Source organism: Juglans regia, chromosome 12 (genome assembly GCF_001411555.2).
Source record: "Juglans regia cultivar Chandler chromosome 12, Walnut 2.0, whole genome shotgun sequence".
NCBI classification, from domain to species: Eukaryota; Viridiplantae; Streptophyta; class Magnoliopsida; order Fagales; family Juglandaceae; genus Juglans; species Juglans regia.
This window is the reverse complement of record NC_049912.1, coordinates 29,370,959-29,384,103: the sequence shown is the minus strand read 5'-3', so window position 1 is coordinate 29,384,103 and position 13,145 is coordinate 29,370,959. Positions and strand designations below refer to the sequence as shown.

The following is a 13,145-nucleotide window of genomic DNA, read 5'->3' as shown; positions in this document are numbered from 1 at the left end:
AAATGATCAGTTTGATGACAAACTGTTTCATTAAAGAGGAACGCATCAATGATTTGACTGTTTCCATTAAACATTAATCATGTTGTGGAACATTTAAGTGGCGATCCCGCCAGTGACATGATTTCTGACTTTGAACGTTAAAATTCACCCTACTAGTGTCTGTTTAACATTGCATTAGGAAATAAAAAATTTTATAGTTGCGCTTTTAATTATAGAGATTTAATAAAAAAAAAAAAAAAATCTACTATTAAAAAATTATATGGTACTTGATAAATCATAAACATGCTCTTAAAACACTTTTAAAGTTAATTAAGGTAGTTTTTAAAAAATATAACATTATGACCTGCAAGAATTTTTCAACAAAAGCTTCAATTTGATGTTTTTTAAGAAGTGAATTTTCAATTTTTTTAAGGTGCTTAAATTTTTTTTTATAAATTCACCAAACATACTACTTAAAAAAAAAAAAAAAAAGATTTTAGGTTATTACAAACACTTTTTAGAAAAAGTCTATATTCAGTCGGTTGGAGTAAGCGTCGAGTAAGCGCCGCTGACATGACAAAAAAAATTAAAACGCACCGTTTTGTCGAACTCTCCCTCAGTTTCCATCTCCCTCTCTGCGTTTCCATTCCTCTCTTCTTCTTCTCCATTGCGCTGTCCTTCTCTCTCTCCGTTTCTCCTTTTCTCTCTCTTTCCATTACCGAACTAGCCTACATCTCTCTCATTGCGTTGTCATCTCCCTTTCTTCCTCACTTTCTCAACATGGTCTCTTTCTCTTCCTGCACCGATTTCTATACCAGGCAGAGTTGTCAGAGTTGGTGGCTCTCTGGCTCTTACCGTTGCTCTTCGGCTTTGGGTTTCTATTCCCAATGCAGCGGTTCTTGCAATCCCAGCTCGAACTCTCTGAAGACTGCCCATAGTCCTTCCATTGCTGCGGGAAAATTAAAAAAACAAAATCATATAAGTGAAAACATTCAATCTAGTCTGGTTGAGCTACTCATGACTGTCCCATCTATCGGGTTGAACATCCAGGATGCCCACGAGATGACCCCTCTCGATATTCTCAAGCAAAGGCCAAGATCAGCATCTTTTGATATTGTAATAAAGCAGTTGATTTCTGCTGGGGGATCTCCAACTGTGAGGATCATAGGGCAAGAAGCGCCCTTGTTTCCCAACTAAAAATGTCGGGTGTTGGGAACAGAACTCCTGGAACTTGTTTCAGAGTCCCTGATGCAGAGATATTATTGTGCATTGATCAGTCGAGCAATAAGAAGGCAAGTTCTGTAAATTATGGTGCAGGGCGCTTGAAGCTCCTGCTCCAGTGGCCCAGCAGAGAAAAGAAGAATGTTGCTGGGAGCATAGAGTTTAGAGATGATGATTATTCTCTAGAATCATCGTTTAGTATGTTTAGAAACATGGAAGACAGTCTAATCCCACTTCGGCAGAAGTACTCACAATTATCATCCTTTCCAACCAATCATACAAGTTATTAAAAAAACAAAATCATATAAGTGATCCGAAATCTTAATATGATTATTCTCTTTTTCTTTTCTTGCAATTTCTGGGCAACCAAACGAAGAGAGCGCACAACATGTTGTTTCGGTTTTTCTGAAGCCGTATTTTTCTTAGCAACCAAAATAAGCCTAATTAGTTAGGGTTTTTAATAGGAAAATGATCGACCTTAAGCGAGGGAATAGACGAATAGGAAGTTCCACTAGAAACAAAGGAAGGAGGAAGAGAATCCAAGGTTGAAAAGGGCCAGGGTTTTAATGGAGTTGTTGTTATTGGATGCGTAAGGGAAGAGAAATATGGAAAGGAGGCAGGAGATGAAGATGGAAATGTGTAGGGCGAGATTCGGTTCCCAAACAGAGCTTTCAATGACGACTCCCATTTTTTGTTTCTTTGGAAAATTCAGTATAGAAGGTTTTTGAAAAACCTGTTATTCGAATCTCAGAGAACCCCTAATCTTGAGCCATGAATTAAAGTGACTCCGAGAGAGAGAGAAGCTCAAAGGCATATAGAGATGGAGTTCAGATGATTTTTCTTTTTTTTTCTTTTTTTTTTTTGTCTTCTTCTCCTCTCTCTCTTTTTTTTTTTTTTTTCTCTTTGCTGACGTGACATCAGCGACTCCCCACCGCTTGCGCCAAGCAACTGTACGTAGAAGAATTGCACTTTTTAAGCCTCCAAACTCACACGCACTTACCAAGGCAAAGTGTAACTTACCTTCTATTAAAAACTTGTGTAGACATAGTACTTCTGTTTTGCTAATAGAATTGACAAGAGAGTCGGACCAATTTTAATACAATTTTCTTCTCGTAACAGATTACCGAGTGCAGGAAATTACTGCAAAACTTATTACAATTTGTTTACACCACCACCGGCAAAATAATCATGAGCCCCAGGCAGCTGCCCTTCTTCTCGGCCCAAGCTGAAAGCTATTACATACAGTTTATCAACACATCCCACCTTGTATAATCCTTCTAACAGCATACAATGCCGATCCTGACACCAACATTAGTGTAACTCAAAAGTTGTTAACCAGAGGCACGTATACCAGCAAGGACATAGGATTTGGGAGAAATAAGGTAGCTATCAGTGTGGCCCACACACCAACTCAAGCCAAATATACTGATCTTCTTCTCAACCTTCTTCCAAGGTGTAGCTCTAATAATCCTTTGTTTCTTAAAATTACCACATGGGTGACAGTCTACTAATGGTGATAATAGTTGCATTCAATCTTGAAAATATGTACTCCCTGTCATGCGCTGACCGCATATCTCTTGGGTGCAAAAGATACTGGGCTGAGATATGTTTCAGATAGAGAGACTAGAAGCCGATGACAAGCCAGAGCAGAAGCTGTGACGAACATTACAAAAGAAGCCCAACAGAACCTCATGAGCAATACTGGGTCTCTCCTTCTCGTAGAGTTGAGTACTTTAAAAAAAATTACTTTGAGCCGCCGATCTCTCAAGATGGAATGATAATCACGTATGGGTGAGGACAATCTGGAAGATGAAGCTAGCTCTCTGTTGTCAGGTCCACCGACTAATCTGACTTGGGAACTAGACTGGGTTACTTTAATGTGTTGTCCAAGTGTTTCGCACATCCATTGGTACAATATGCCAGCAATGACCCTGCAGAGGTGCTGGCGGAAGAATTTTGCCTCCTTGCAAACCATTGCTTGGATTAGTGAAGCTCCATCCTGTTCATTAAAATGCAATATGAGAATTCCAAACTGCAAGACTGCTGGACTAGGCCAATAGGCAGAAGTCTCTACTTCATGTACTTTGACAGTCAAATCTGCCTTTCACATTGTCATAATTGAGACTGGTACCCCTACAAGAGGTATTCTGTTCAAATTCATCCACTCTCTAACCACGATGAATAGTTATTCCACTGAAGGAAAATACTCCTAAGATAATAAGGGCAATCGTGCATTTCACTCAAGAGCGAGGACAAACACTGGCACATCTAAAAAGAATGCTACGCAAACTCATAATTCATTCTTTTCGTGGATGTATAAATAACGTGACACCCATAATAACACGATGAATCCAGCAAAACTACCGATCTGGGTCTTGAAAAGGTAACTAAAATACCATCAAACACCTATCATCATATGACAAATGGGGGAATAATATAATTAATCTCTCATAAGAGATCTTACAGCACGCCAAAAAGGAATAATACTACATTTTTTTTCTGAAAGAAGGGAATAATATTAATCATGATGTGATTTGCAATTCTGCATTCAAGGGGAGAAGAGTCTAAGTCATAGGCACTCACTGCAGTCATTAAGAGTCTTCTTAGCACAACACCATCTTTAGATGTTAAAAGCCTCAAGATCAAGTTCGCAACATCCAAATCAGCATTAACCCTATTTGGTACATAACCAAAGGAGGTCTCACCATCAGATGCTATCAACTTAGTCAAGCCTTTCCTGCAAACAAAATAGGAGCTAAACTATAAATGTGAAACATTGCTACACAACTAATTCACAAGATAAATCAAGAGAGACCAGTAAAAGACCAGGCCAAGAGTCCATTTATGAACCATAAGGCAGGCTATGCCAGAAAGAGAGAGAGAGAGAGCATATGATACTCAAATGAGAGATCTGGTTCCCTTTTTAACATTGGCTCAACTAGATCTATTCAACATACCTTGTCGCACCTACTCTTAAGAAAAGAGCAAGCCTCTGCCACCGAAACTCCATCTTTCTGTTTAAAACCACCTGCATAGGAAGAATAAAATTAAACAAACAATATACCAACAAAATGATCCAGAAATCTTCCCAAGCACCTGAAAAATCAGCAGACAAAAAACAGTTTTACTGTTTTCTGTAGTATGCAACTAGCATCAGGCAGCAAGTGCCATGTATAAATCAGGAATTGGGTAAAGTAACAAAGGGCTGTTTCCAGTGTTGATCCCCTCAAAACAGGGTCGGGGGAAGAAATACCTAGACCCGGTCATAACCTTCAGTAATTTTGCATGACCAAAATAAAATCTGTGTACTTGTGCTTGACAATCAAGACCTCTACACTGCACCAAACAACGGACCCTAACTGGTACACCCAAGGGCTTTAAATATATACAAGCAGATCATTCTAATTGTGAAACAAAGCTGCTTCATCATACATAAAAATACATTCCCATACACCAGTAAATGTAAAACAAAGACGCATTGAAACATATATATGGGCTGAGGACCAGGAGGGAGGTTTTAAAGTCCTTTTCATGCACCATTAATGTCCCCTAAACTTAGGTTTTTGCCATATATTTTCAATCAAGGTTTCTGAACTCCAAACCACCCCAGTAGCATGCAGCAAAGAATCTAGCCATTTTGACTTGAACAGAATATATGCTAATGAAACACTTTCATGGTAAGCAACCATAGAAAAGCATAGAGTTCAAAACAATTTCATACCGAGTGTAGAATCTTCCTTGTTGCAGCTGAATTATCTGTGAGAAGTTTCTGAACAACATAAGGGTATGCTGCTTCAAATGTCTTAAAAGATTTATCCCCAGAAACTGCCAGACCTGAGAGAAAATGACAGAGAGCAAATTTACGTTGAAGCAAAGAAATGCAATCGGGAAAATTTGTCATGAAATACTCTAATTTAAGATATAGATACAAAATAAACGTGTAAAAAATGTTCAAAGCAAGACAATCTCAAAAACTGATAAAATGGAAGGGTGTTGCATCAATTTGGAATACTAAGGAACAGTTATATTCCATCTTAGAGATCAGTCCTGTTTATTTAGAACTTTTAAGTAAGATTAAAATAAGTGCATTGAATCATAAATTCATTTAAGTGGTAGAAATATGAAGCCACGAAGAGCAGCATTACTCTGGGGGGGGGTTGGTGGAGAGCGAAGGCAAAGGCCGTCATGCTCCAACATACTTGTCACCTCAAACCACGTTGTCTAGGCCAAAAAAATTATTCTAGTCATTAGTCTAGCTGTTTGGATCAGCTTGAGTGCTAGATAAAGCCATGGGCATCGATTCCAACTTGTCATAAGAGGAAAAAAATCTCACTAGTCAATGACGAATTGCATTTTCTGTTCAGTTTTTAAAAGATAATGGCTTTTTAACTGTGTTAATATGAAAAGGACTATGGCATAACTCATATATTATATAGCAAAATGATAATTCACTCATAAAAAAGCAACATTTATATTGAAAGTTAGTATAACTGTAATAATAAGACAGTAATGCTTGGAAATAGCACACAACATACTGAAGCTCCTACAAATATAACAATCTGTAAGCAAATGACATTGATACATGGTATCACAAGCTCACCTTCCAAGGAAGCAAGAGAGCGTAAGAGAAGTGTGTAGTATGGAGGCATGCGAAAATGATATTTGAGGGCGACCGACCAGATTTTACCCAGAACCTAGAAAACGTTGAAGTAATAATGAGCCACTAATGTTGCAGTTAGCTTAATAAACCTATCAAAAAAAATGTATAAGAAGCAGCAAAAAGAGAGGTGATTACGTAGAACAGAACGAGCTAAGGGTTTTATTTTTTTATTAAAAAACACAGAGGCAGATGATTACAAATGCAAATGAGGTCAAACCCGAGTAGCCAGGAAGAGTGAATAGCATGCAATTTTAGGATTTAAATTAACATTATATGAACTAAATGGAAGAGGCAATTAGCGTGCTATACCCACATTCCACGGCACATGATGAGGCCATACATATGCAAGATTTCATTCAATGAACAAGCACTAGAGCTCAGAGAAAAAGGGGTAAACTTCAGAGCCCCATGATATTTTCCAAACTTCTCTTATAACTTCACCGCTTTCCTTGACAAGTGAAACAAAGATAATAATCATTTCATGATGTTATTATAAGAAGAAGGTCATCTAATACAATGAACCCTCAGGGTTAATGCCCCAAAAAATGGATCCTTGCCACCGAGTGGCTAATCCACCCATTTCAAACCAAAAGAAACAACATAGTTTACTGCATCTGAGAACCTCAATAGCTCATTTGCACAATGGTGATCAGGCAAGCCGTAAGAATACTGACTACTAGCATTTTCAAGAGATGATTCTCACCCTGCTGAATTTCACGTCAGGAATTCCATCTTTAAATTCTACTTCTCCCAAGGCATATTCTAGATCCTGAAATGTAGTTACAAATCACCAGTCAGTTATGTGAACAGGAGTCTTGTAGGGTTTTCTGCTAAAAGTTTTTTTTGGTAACTAATGTACTAAGGAAGTGCTATAAACTGAAACAAGAGGGAAGAGATATATCACCATTGTAACACGCCGGATGTTAGTCCCTGGCCTTACAACATCCATTTCAGTCAGAGCATGAACCAGCGATGCCCAATCCCCATTTACTATGTGTATTATGGATGCAAGCATAGCAAACTGGTGCTTCTTTTCCATCCGACAAAGTAAACCAAAATCCAGAAACCTGGGAAGCAATTACAGGGAGAGGTGAGAAAAGGCTGTAGCTATGATGATATCTTCTGAAATAGCATTACTACAATCTTATATAATGAGAGAGGGCAGGAAGAAAATGTACGCTATTTGTCCTGAGGGAGTGTAACGCAAGTTTCCTGGATGTGGATCGGCATGCAGTAAGCCTGTTTCAAGGAGTTGAACTAGAGATGCTTCCACTCCTTTGTTAACCTAGAACCGTCAACACACAAGGAACTGTAAATCCATTTGATCATAAATATGACTAGACAATGTCCCTGAAGCATTGAGACTGGATCATTAAGATGGTAGAATTTACAACAAGCACATATATTTATTGAACCACTAATTAACTGATTAAGGAACCACAGTAAAGTTTAAGCTGCGATGCAAGTCATTATTACGCACCAGATCAAGAAGACGCCTTTTGGCCTCAAGTTTCTGTCTCTCCAAATAAGGTGAGCCAAGATCAACAGGGTTTCCAGTAGATACAGAGAGTAAATCAGTTGGACTTTCACCAACTATCCACTCCATAGTTAGAACTCTCTTTCGAGTTAAATGCCGAAACATTTTGGGCACACGAATGAATGAAAATGGCAAATGAGCTTCCTGTATGGACAGCAATAAATAGTCAGTAAGTTATAAGTATCTTACCCAAGAAATTGATTGGGCTCTTGAAAGAATTGATGTCTTTTACTTTTCCACTTTACAGGATTGGCCAACCACGAGATCTCTTTATTAAAATGGAGTGTATTATGAGCAAACAGGTTCTTAAAATTTTTTAAAAGGTTGTTTCTACTAAGCAGAAACTGTCAGTTTTTACTATATGAAACTGAAAACACTCTTATCCCATTCTGAATTCAAATATCAATTCCAGTCTCTACCAAACTACTCATTAAAACTACAAAGGAAAGATGATGTTTTATAGATCTAAACGAGAGAGGTTTCACTCACCTGAATTTTTTATTCTTTTTCTCTGGGCTTGGTCCCTACAGTAGCATTGTTCTAAAGACCCCCTCAACCATAAAAAAATTCTTCAATATATAGTGAAAATTTGAGATAGGGAAAAAGACTCCAGCTCTGGGTCAGTAACACATATATGCCAGATGGTTTCAATTGGAAAAGTTGAGCTCTTAATCCTCTCAAACTAATCCGACCACATCCTTATTACTGATGCTCTTTAATATAGTCAATGGGAATTATTCACATGATAAGCACCTGATCATTAAATATGAATTTTTAAATTTCCGTCCAACTTGGTGTCAGGTTTACATCTGGAAGAGTCAGTCAAGACAGGCCAGAAAAACCTTATTTCCAACCCACCAAACCTCAACTACAAGTACAAATCCCAGTCATAGGACGCAAAGAGGAGAAGGTTAGTTGAATCAACTCACCCTATCTTCATATCAAAATCAAACCTTTAACAATTCAATCCCATGTTCGTAGTGGCAGAGAGTCTAAATCCCACAAAAAAAATTTAACCTTTCACAGCCATCATTGTTACACAAAGATAGATTGAACATGAATGGGAAACATGGTTATTACCTGAAACTCTGAAGCATTTGCAGCCTCTAATGTGTAATCCAATTCACCAACTAAACCCTTACCAAGCTCATCAGCATATAGACGAGGGTCACCTTTTCTCTTTGCTATTTTGTGCAATAGCCCCAGCTGAAACATTCATTCACTCAATCAGTCAAGAACTTCATACTAGAAACACACAAATACCACTAAAAGAGGTAAATACAAACCGCAAGGCGGAGAATATAGATATCCCGCACAACCAGATGAAGCAAATCAGGACGCTGAACTTTCACAGCAACAGTAAAACCATCAACAGTAGTCCCACGGTAGACCTTGATTACGTAAGAACACAAATGAAATAAAAAAGGTTCAGAATACTGTACATAAACATACATGCAGATGCCATGTATGGAATAATTATATACATATAGTGGAGTAAAGAGCCACCTGACCAAATGATGCTGCAGCCACGGGCTCTTTAGAGATGTAGCAAAAGAATGATTCCACAGGGGAACCTAATTCTTCCTCAATAATTTTCATAGCCACAGCCCTGGAGAAAGGAGGTATTTGATCATGCAGCTCAGACAATGCCTGCAGTCAACACTCACCACCAAAAGGGAAAATTAATAAGAAAATAATCTAGCGGTTACTTTCACCATACAAAGACAAGGATGATAAAGAATTCCATGATTAAGGTATAAAATGTACAAGAAACTTTTGTATCCTACAAAGTTTAATAACTGTTGGCATTTAAAAGCAGGCAAGCATTGTGGCCCATGGCAACACCTAAATAGAGATGCAAAATTAAGTAGCAGAAAGATAGAGATACATCCAACTTCCACTGATAGTTTTTTTGGAAATGAGAGGGAGGCTCTTTTTGGACACACAAATATATACAAAACAATTTGTGCAAAAAGAATTACAGAGCATATAACAATCCTTACCAATCTTTCCATATGGATACAGTAGAAGAGCATTACCATAATATACACATGTTATTACTGTCACTCGACATGATTAGGAATTGTCAGAATTCCACGGGTATTGATAAGGATAACACCAGAAAGAGAAGAAAGAGATTGAGTCTCTTCATTCCAGAAGTAAATAATGTTGTAGATGTTAATATTTTACATGAGTTGAAAACTTAAAATACAGCAAACACCCTGTCAGATTGCTGGCAGAAACTAATACTAATAAATTTAGAGAGAGAGACAGACAGACAGAAATCTCTTCGTTCTAACCTTGGAAATCTCAGGACCAATAATATCCGGCCTTGTAGAAAGGGATTGACCAACTGCATCAGCAAGCAAAGGCATGTAACTAGTATATTGGTAATCTTGTGACTGCAGAAGAAAAATAAAGGGTCCAGTATATAATTTTAAAAAAAATAGAAGCAGAAAGAATGATTGATAAAAACAAACAAATACACAGGAAAGCAACCCTTCACATTGAAACGAAAACTTCAAGTAGTCAATATTTTTTCTTACCTTTGATAAAGGCAGGACCCAGGTTTAGCATTGTCTCTTTTAACACCATTCCAAAATGGTATTGTGACATGTCCCCGTCCATAACCTTATACGAACTCAGTCTTAAGAACTTTCTGATCCCAGAAGTTCTAATTTGGACTGCAGCAGATGCAAAGGAGAAAAATACCTTCCACAAAATCGTATAAGAGATAAGGGTCTATTCCCCAAATATCCTAGAAAATAAATTTTTCATAGCCCTTAAAAGGTGAATTAAAGACCCAGCACAATACATGGGACAAAACAGAGCATGCTGAAATTGAGATATAGTGACTCTTTGTCCTGGCATATTATTTCCTCTACTTTCCTCTAATCCAAGAATATATGGTATCTTTCTTGGTAGCGATAAAGTATGCTCTATTTAGTCCAATTTGATACAATGCACGTACAGTGTCTACCCTATGTGAGGATATAAGACATGTTATGATCAACAAGCAGCCTCGGCCATGGTTATACTGTCACAAACTAACCCTTTAACTTGGTTTAAGATAAATTGTCAAGGTTGAAAGGTATGGGGAAAAAATATGGGATCTTTTGGGCCTGACAATGACTAGACCTCTAAGAAGACCATCTATTCGTATTAACACTAAATTCAGTTCAACTACGTCAAGAAGGCACTGAAAAAAAACTACCTCGAGAAGTCGAAAGGCTACTATATGAGGTCTGCAACTGAAATAGTCAGCAATATCTTGTGGATCGTAGACTTCAGGGAGTGGCTTAGACCAGGCTTTAGACAGATAGTAGAGATAACCAGCATACGCCTCCAAGGCTTTGAGATCCGCCAACAATAAATCCACACCAGACAGTTCTGCCAACACATGGATGTTCCAATGTCAATATCAGCTAAAGCAATATTTATGTACGTCACATGCAAACATATTACATTGTGACAAATTCAGCTATAAAAATCGTACAGCTCTAAAAGATGAGAAATGTTATGAGAAAAGCTTGGGGCCAGATGGGTTTAAAAGGGGTTTTTGCACCAGCCAATGGTAGTGTGTCAAGTAGGCACTTTCTGTTGTACATTATAGATAGGTATTTCACATGTATACTTCTTGTGTACTTGGGCTTCGCCTATTACTATGAATAGAACTTCTTGATTACTTATCAAAAAAAAAAAAAGTGTGCCAAGTAGGCACTCCAGGAAAAACAAATGCTGGAGCCGAGTCCACCCGATCTCCCTCTTTTCCTCTGGCTCTCTCCCTCCCCTGCCTCAGTTCATCTGCACGCAAGCTTCTCATTTATGAAAAACCATCTTTCTCTCCATCTCCCGCCCGATCTTGCTCCCACCATGATGACCAACAAAACAAAAGGAAAAGAGGGACGGCGCCCACCATGACTCACGCTGTTAACAGGAACTTCTCACCAGTGTTGCAAGAGCAGCCAAGAAACCTATTGTTCTGGTTCTTCTTCCTGGAGGTCCAGTTAATATATCTTCAGCCATGCATGACAAAAAAATAGGAAGCATCCTGTGGGCTGGTTATCCAGACGAGTCTGGAGGAACTACTCTTGCAGAAATTATCTTTGGTGACCATAACCCAGGTGGGCAATTTACACTTGGCTCATAAATAAATTTTGCAACTAAAAGATTGAGAGAGAGAGAATAGGAATTGTTTATTTCGTTTAAGCACAGGTTTGATACTACCATACTTCATTTTTGCACGCAGGAGGAAGATTGCCAGTGACGTGGTATCCTGAAGAATTCGTGAAAATAATGACAGACATGAGGATGAGGTTGGAACCATCATCAAGCTATCCTGGGCGTACATACCGTTTCTACAAAGGTGAAAAGGTGCTTGAGTTCAGTTATGGCCTTAGCTACTCAAACTATGCTTACAACTTCTCATCTGTTAGACAAAGCAAGTTTCATTTCCAGTTGAATCAACCATCAAAGGCTACACAGACACCAGAAGCCAAGTTGGTTTCAGAGCTGGGGGAGAAACTTTGTGAGAGGAAGAAGTTCTCGGTCACCATTGGCATTAAAAATAATGGGGGATTGGGTGGACGCGGCTCCAACATTTTTTTTCATGGAGTGCCTACGTGGCACACTACCATTGACAAGTGCAAAAACCCCTTTTAAACCTATCCGGCCTCAAGCTTTTCTCAAATGTTATTCGTCATGGATTTAATCCCAATCACTCGGATGATGTGACATGTTTTCACATTTTAAGTGGCATGTTACTTCACCTTCTTCTCATTATTAAAATTTTTCTAAATTTTCATACAAAATGTAATAAGCAATTCAAATTTTTTAACTACTAAAACAATAATAATATTAAAAAATAATATTCTATCAGTATTTTATTCAATTTTTAACTTTCATATAAAACCAAGTCATCTTTCTCACTGTCCAAACCGCACCTAAGATGCTAAATCCTGACGAAGAGTAGTATTGTTTAGACGAATGTTTCAACATGATAATTGATATGTACTTGTAGACAAATCTTCATTTATATGATAAACACAGAAATAAATTGGAACATTAATTTTGAGAAATCATTTCCCGCCAGAAATATAACTGCGGTCTCCATCATCAGCCGCAACGGCCTAAAATACCCAAACACTCGTCTAAAAACCTTGAAGAATTTTGCCCTGTATATTACTTCCTATACATGTAAAAGTGTGTGTGTGCGTATAATGTGTTAAAGAGGGAGAAGGGAAGCGTAACCTGGATATGAAGGTTGAGGCCACGAGCGAGGGTGTAAAGGAGGAGCGTGGGGATCTTCCAGGTACCGAAGCCACAAGAAGTCGTCTAAGGTTTTAGAAACCCTTTGAACGTGAAGAGTCTCGTTTGCCCACTCAACTCCTCGACTAATTCCTTTCTTCAGAAACTCCATATCCTTACGAACCACCTGAGCCAAGTGCCCCAAATTGCCAACGACGCGTCCCCGCCTCTGCGACGTCGTTTTGGACGCTCGCGTCGAGTAGCGCACGGATACCAGCGTCGACGACGAAGATAAGGAAATTGTTGCTGCCATTGCCACCAGCAGCTAAGCTTCTTCAACAGGAAATGGCGATTGCAGTTGCTCAGTATTTTCCTTTACCGTTTGAGGTTAATTTTGCAATCGTGTTTGGGGATTGTGGTGGGGAGGAACGGTGAGAGAGTGAAAAAAATGAATGGCTCACGTTGGAGAAAGCGTGGTGTGCGCGTCCGAGTCCAGTGGCT

At 38.5% G+C, this 13,145-nt stretch overlaps 1 protein-coding gene across 2 annotated transcripts; it reads right to left on the bottom strand.

Annotated features, from left to right (window-relative positions):
* Positions 1-2,196: 2,196 nt before the first annotated feature.
* Positions 2,197-13,145, bottom strand: LOC108979998 (uncharacterized protein slr1919-like). Of its 2 annotated transcripts, XM_018950804.2 has the most exons (16): positions 12,648-13,061; positions 10,612-10,787; positions 9,944-10,109; positions 9,698-9,750; positions 8,904-9,047; positions 8,684-8,788; positions 8,478-8,603; positions 7,341-7,541; positions 7,039-7,145; positions 6,765-6,927; positions 6,564-6,629; positions 5,801-5,894; positions 4,922-5,034; positions 4,158-4,228; positions 3,784-3,937; positions 2,197-3,199 (listed from the first exon to the last, which is right to left on the bottom strand). In XM_018950804.2, the coding sequence occupies exons 1-16, from the start codon at positions 12,955-12,957 to the stop codon at positions 2,756-2,758; spliced, it is 2,493 nt and encodes an 830-aa protein (XP_018806349.1). In that variant the 5' UTR covers positions 12,958-13,061; the 3' UTR covers positions 2,197-2,755. The 2 variants fall into 2 exon arrangements, with proteins under 2 accessions (XP_018806349.1, XP_018806351.1); XM_018950806.2 differs by lacking the exons at positions 2,197-3,199; positions 3,784-3,937; positions 4,158-4,228; positions 4,922-5,034 and adding an exon at positions 5,329-5,421 and having other exon boundaries at positions 12,648-13,145.

What these genes read in the sequence shown, in the direction of transcription:
- LOC108979998 (XM_018950804.2), bottom strand. Translation starts at nt 12,957, where the DNA reads ATGGCAGCAACAATTTCCTTATCTTCGTCGTCGACGCTGGTATCCGTG. An exon ending in TCTATATTCTCCGCCTTGCG is followed by an intron (nt 8,604 to 8,683) that starts GTTTGTATTTAC and finishes TGAATGTTTCAG; the next exon opens with CTGGGGCTATTGCACAAAAT. An exon ending in ACTCCCTCAGGACAAATAGC is followed by an intron (nt 6,928 to 7,038) that starts GTACATTTTCTT and finishes ATTGCTTCCCAG; the next exon opens with GTTTCTGGATTTTGGTTTAC.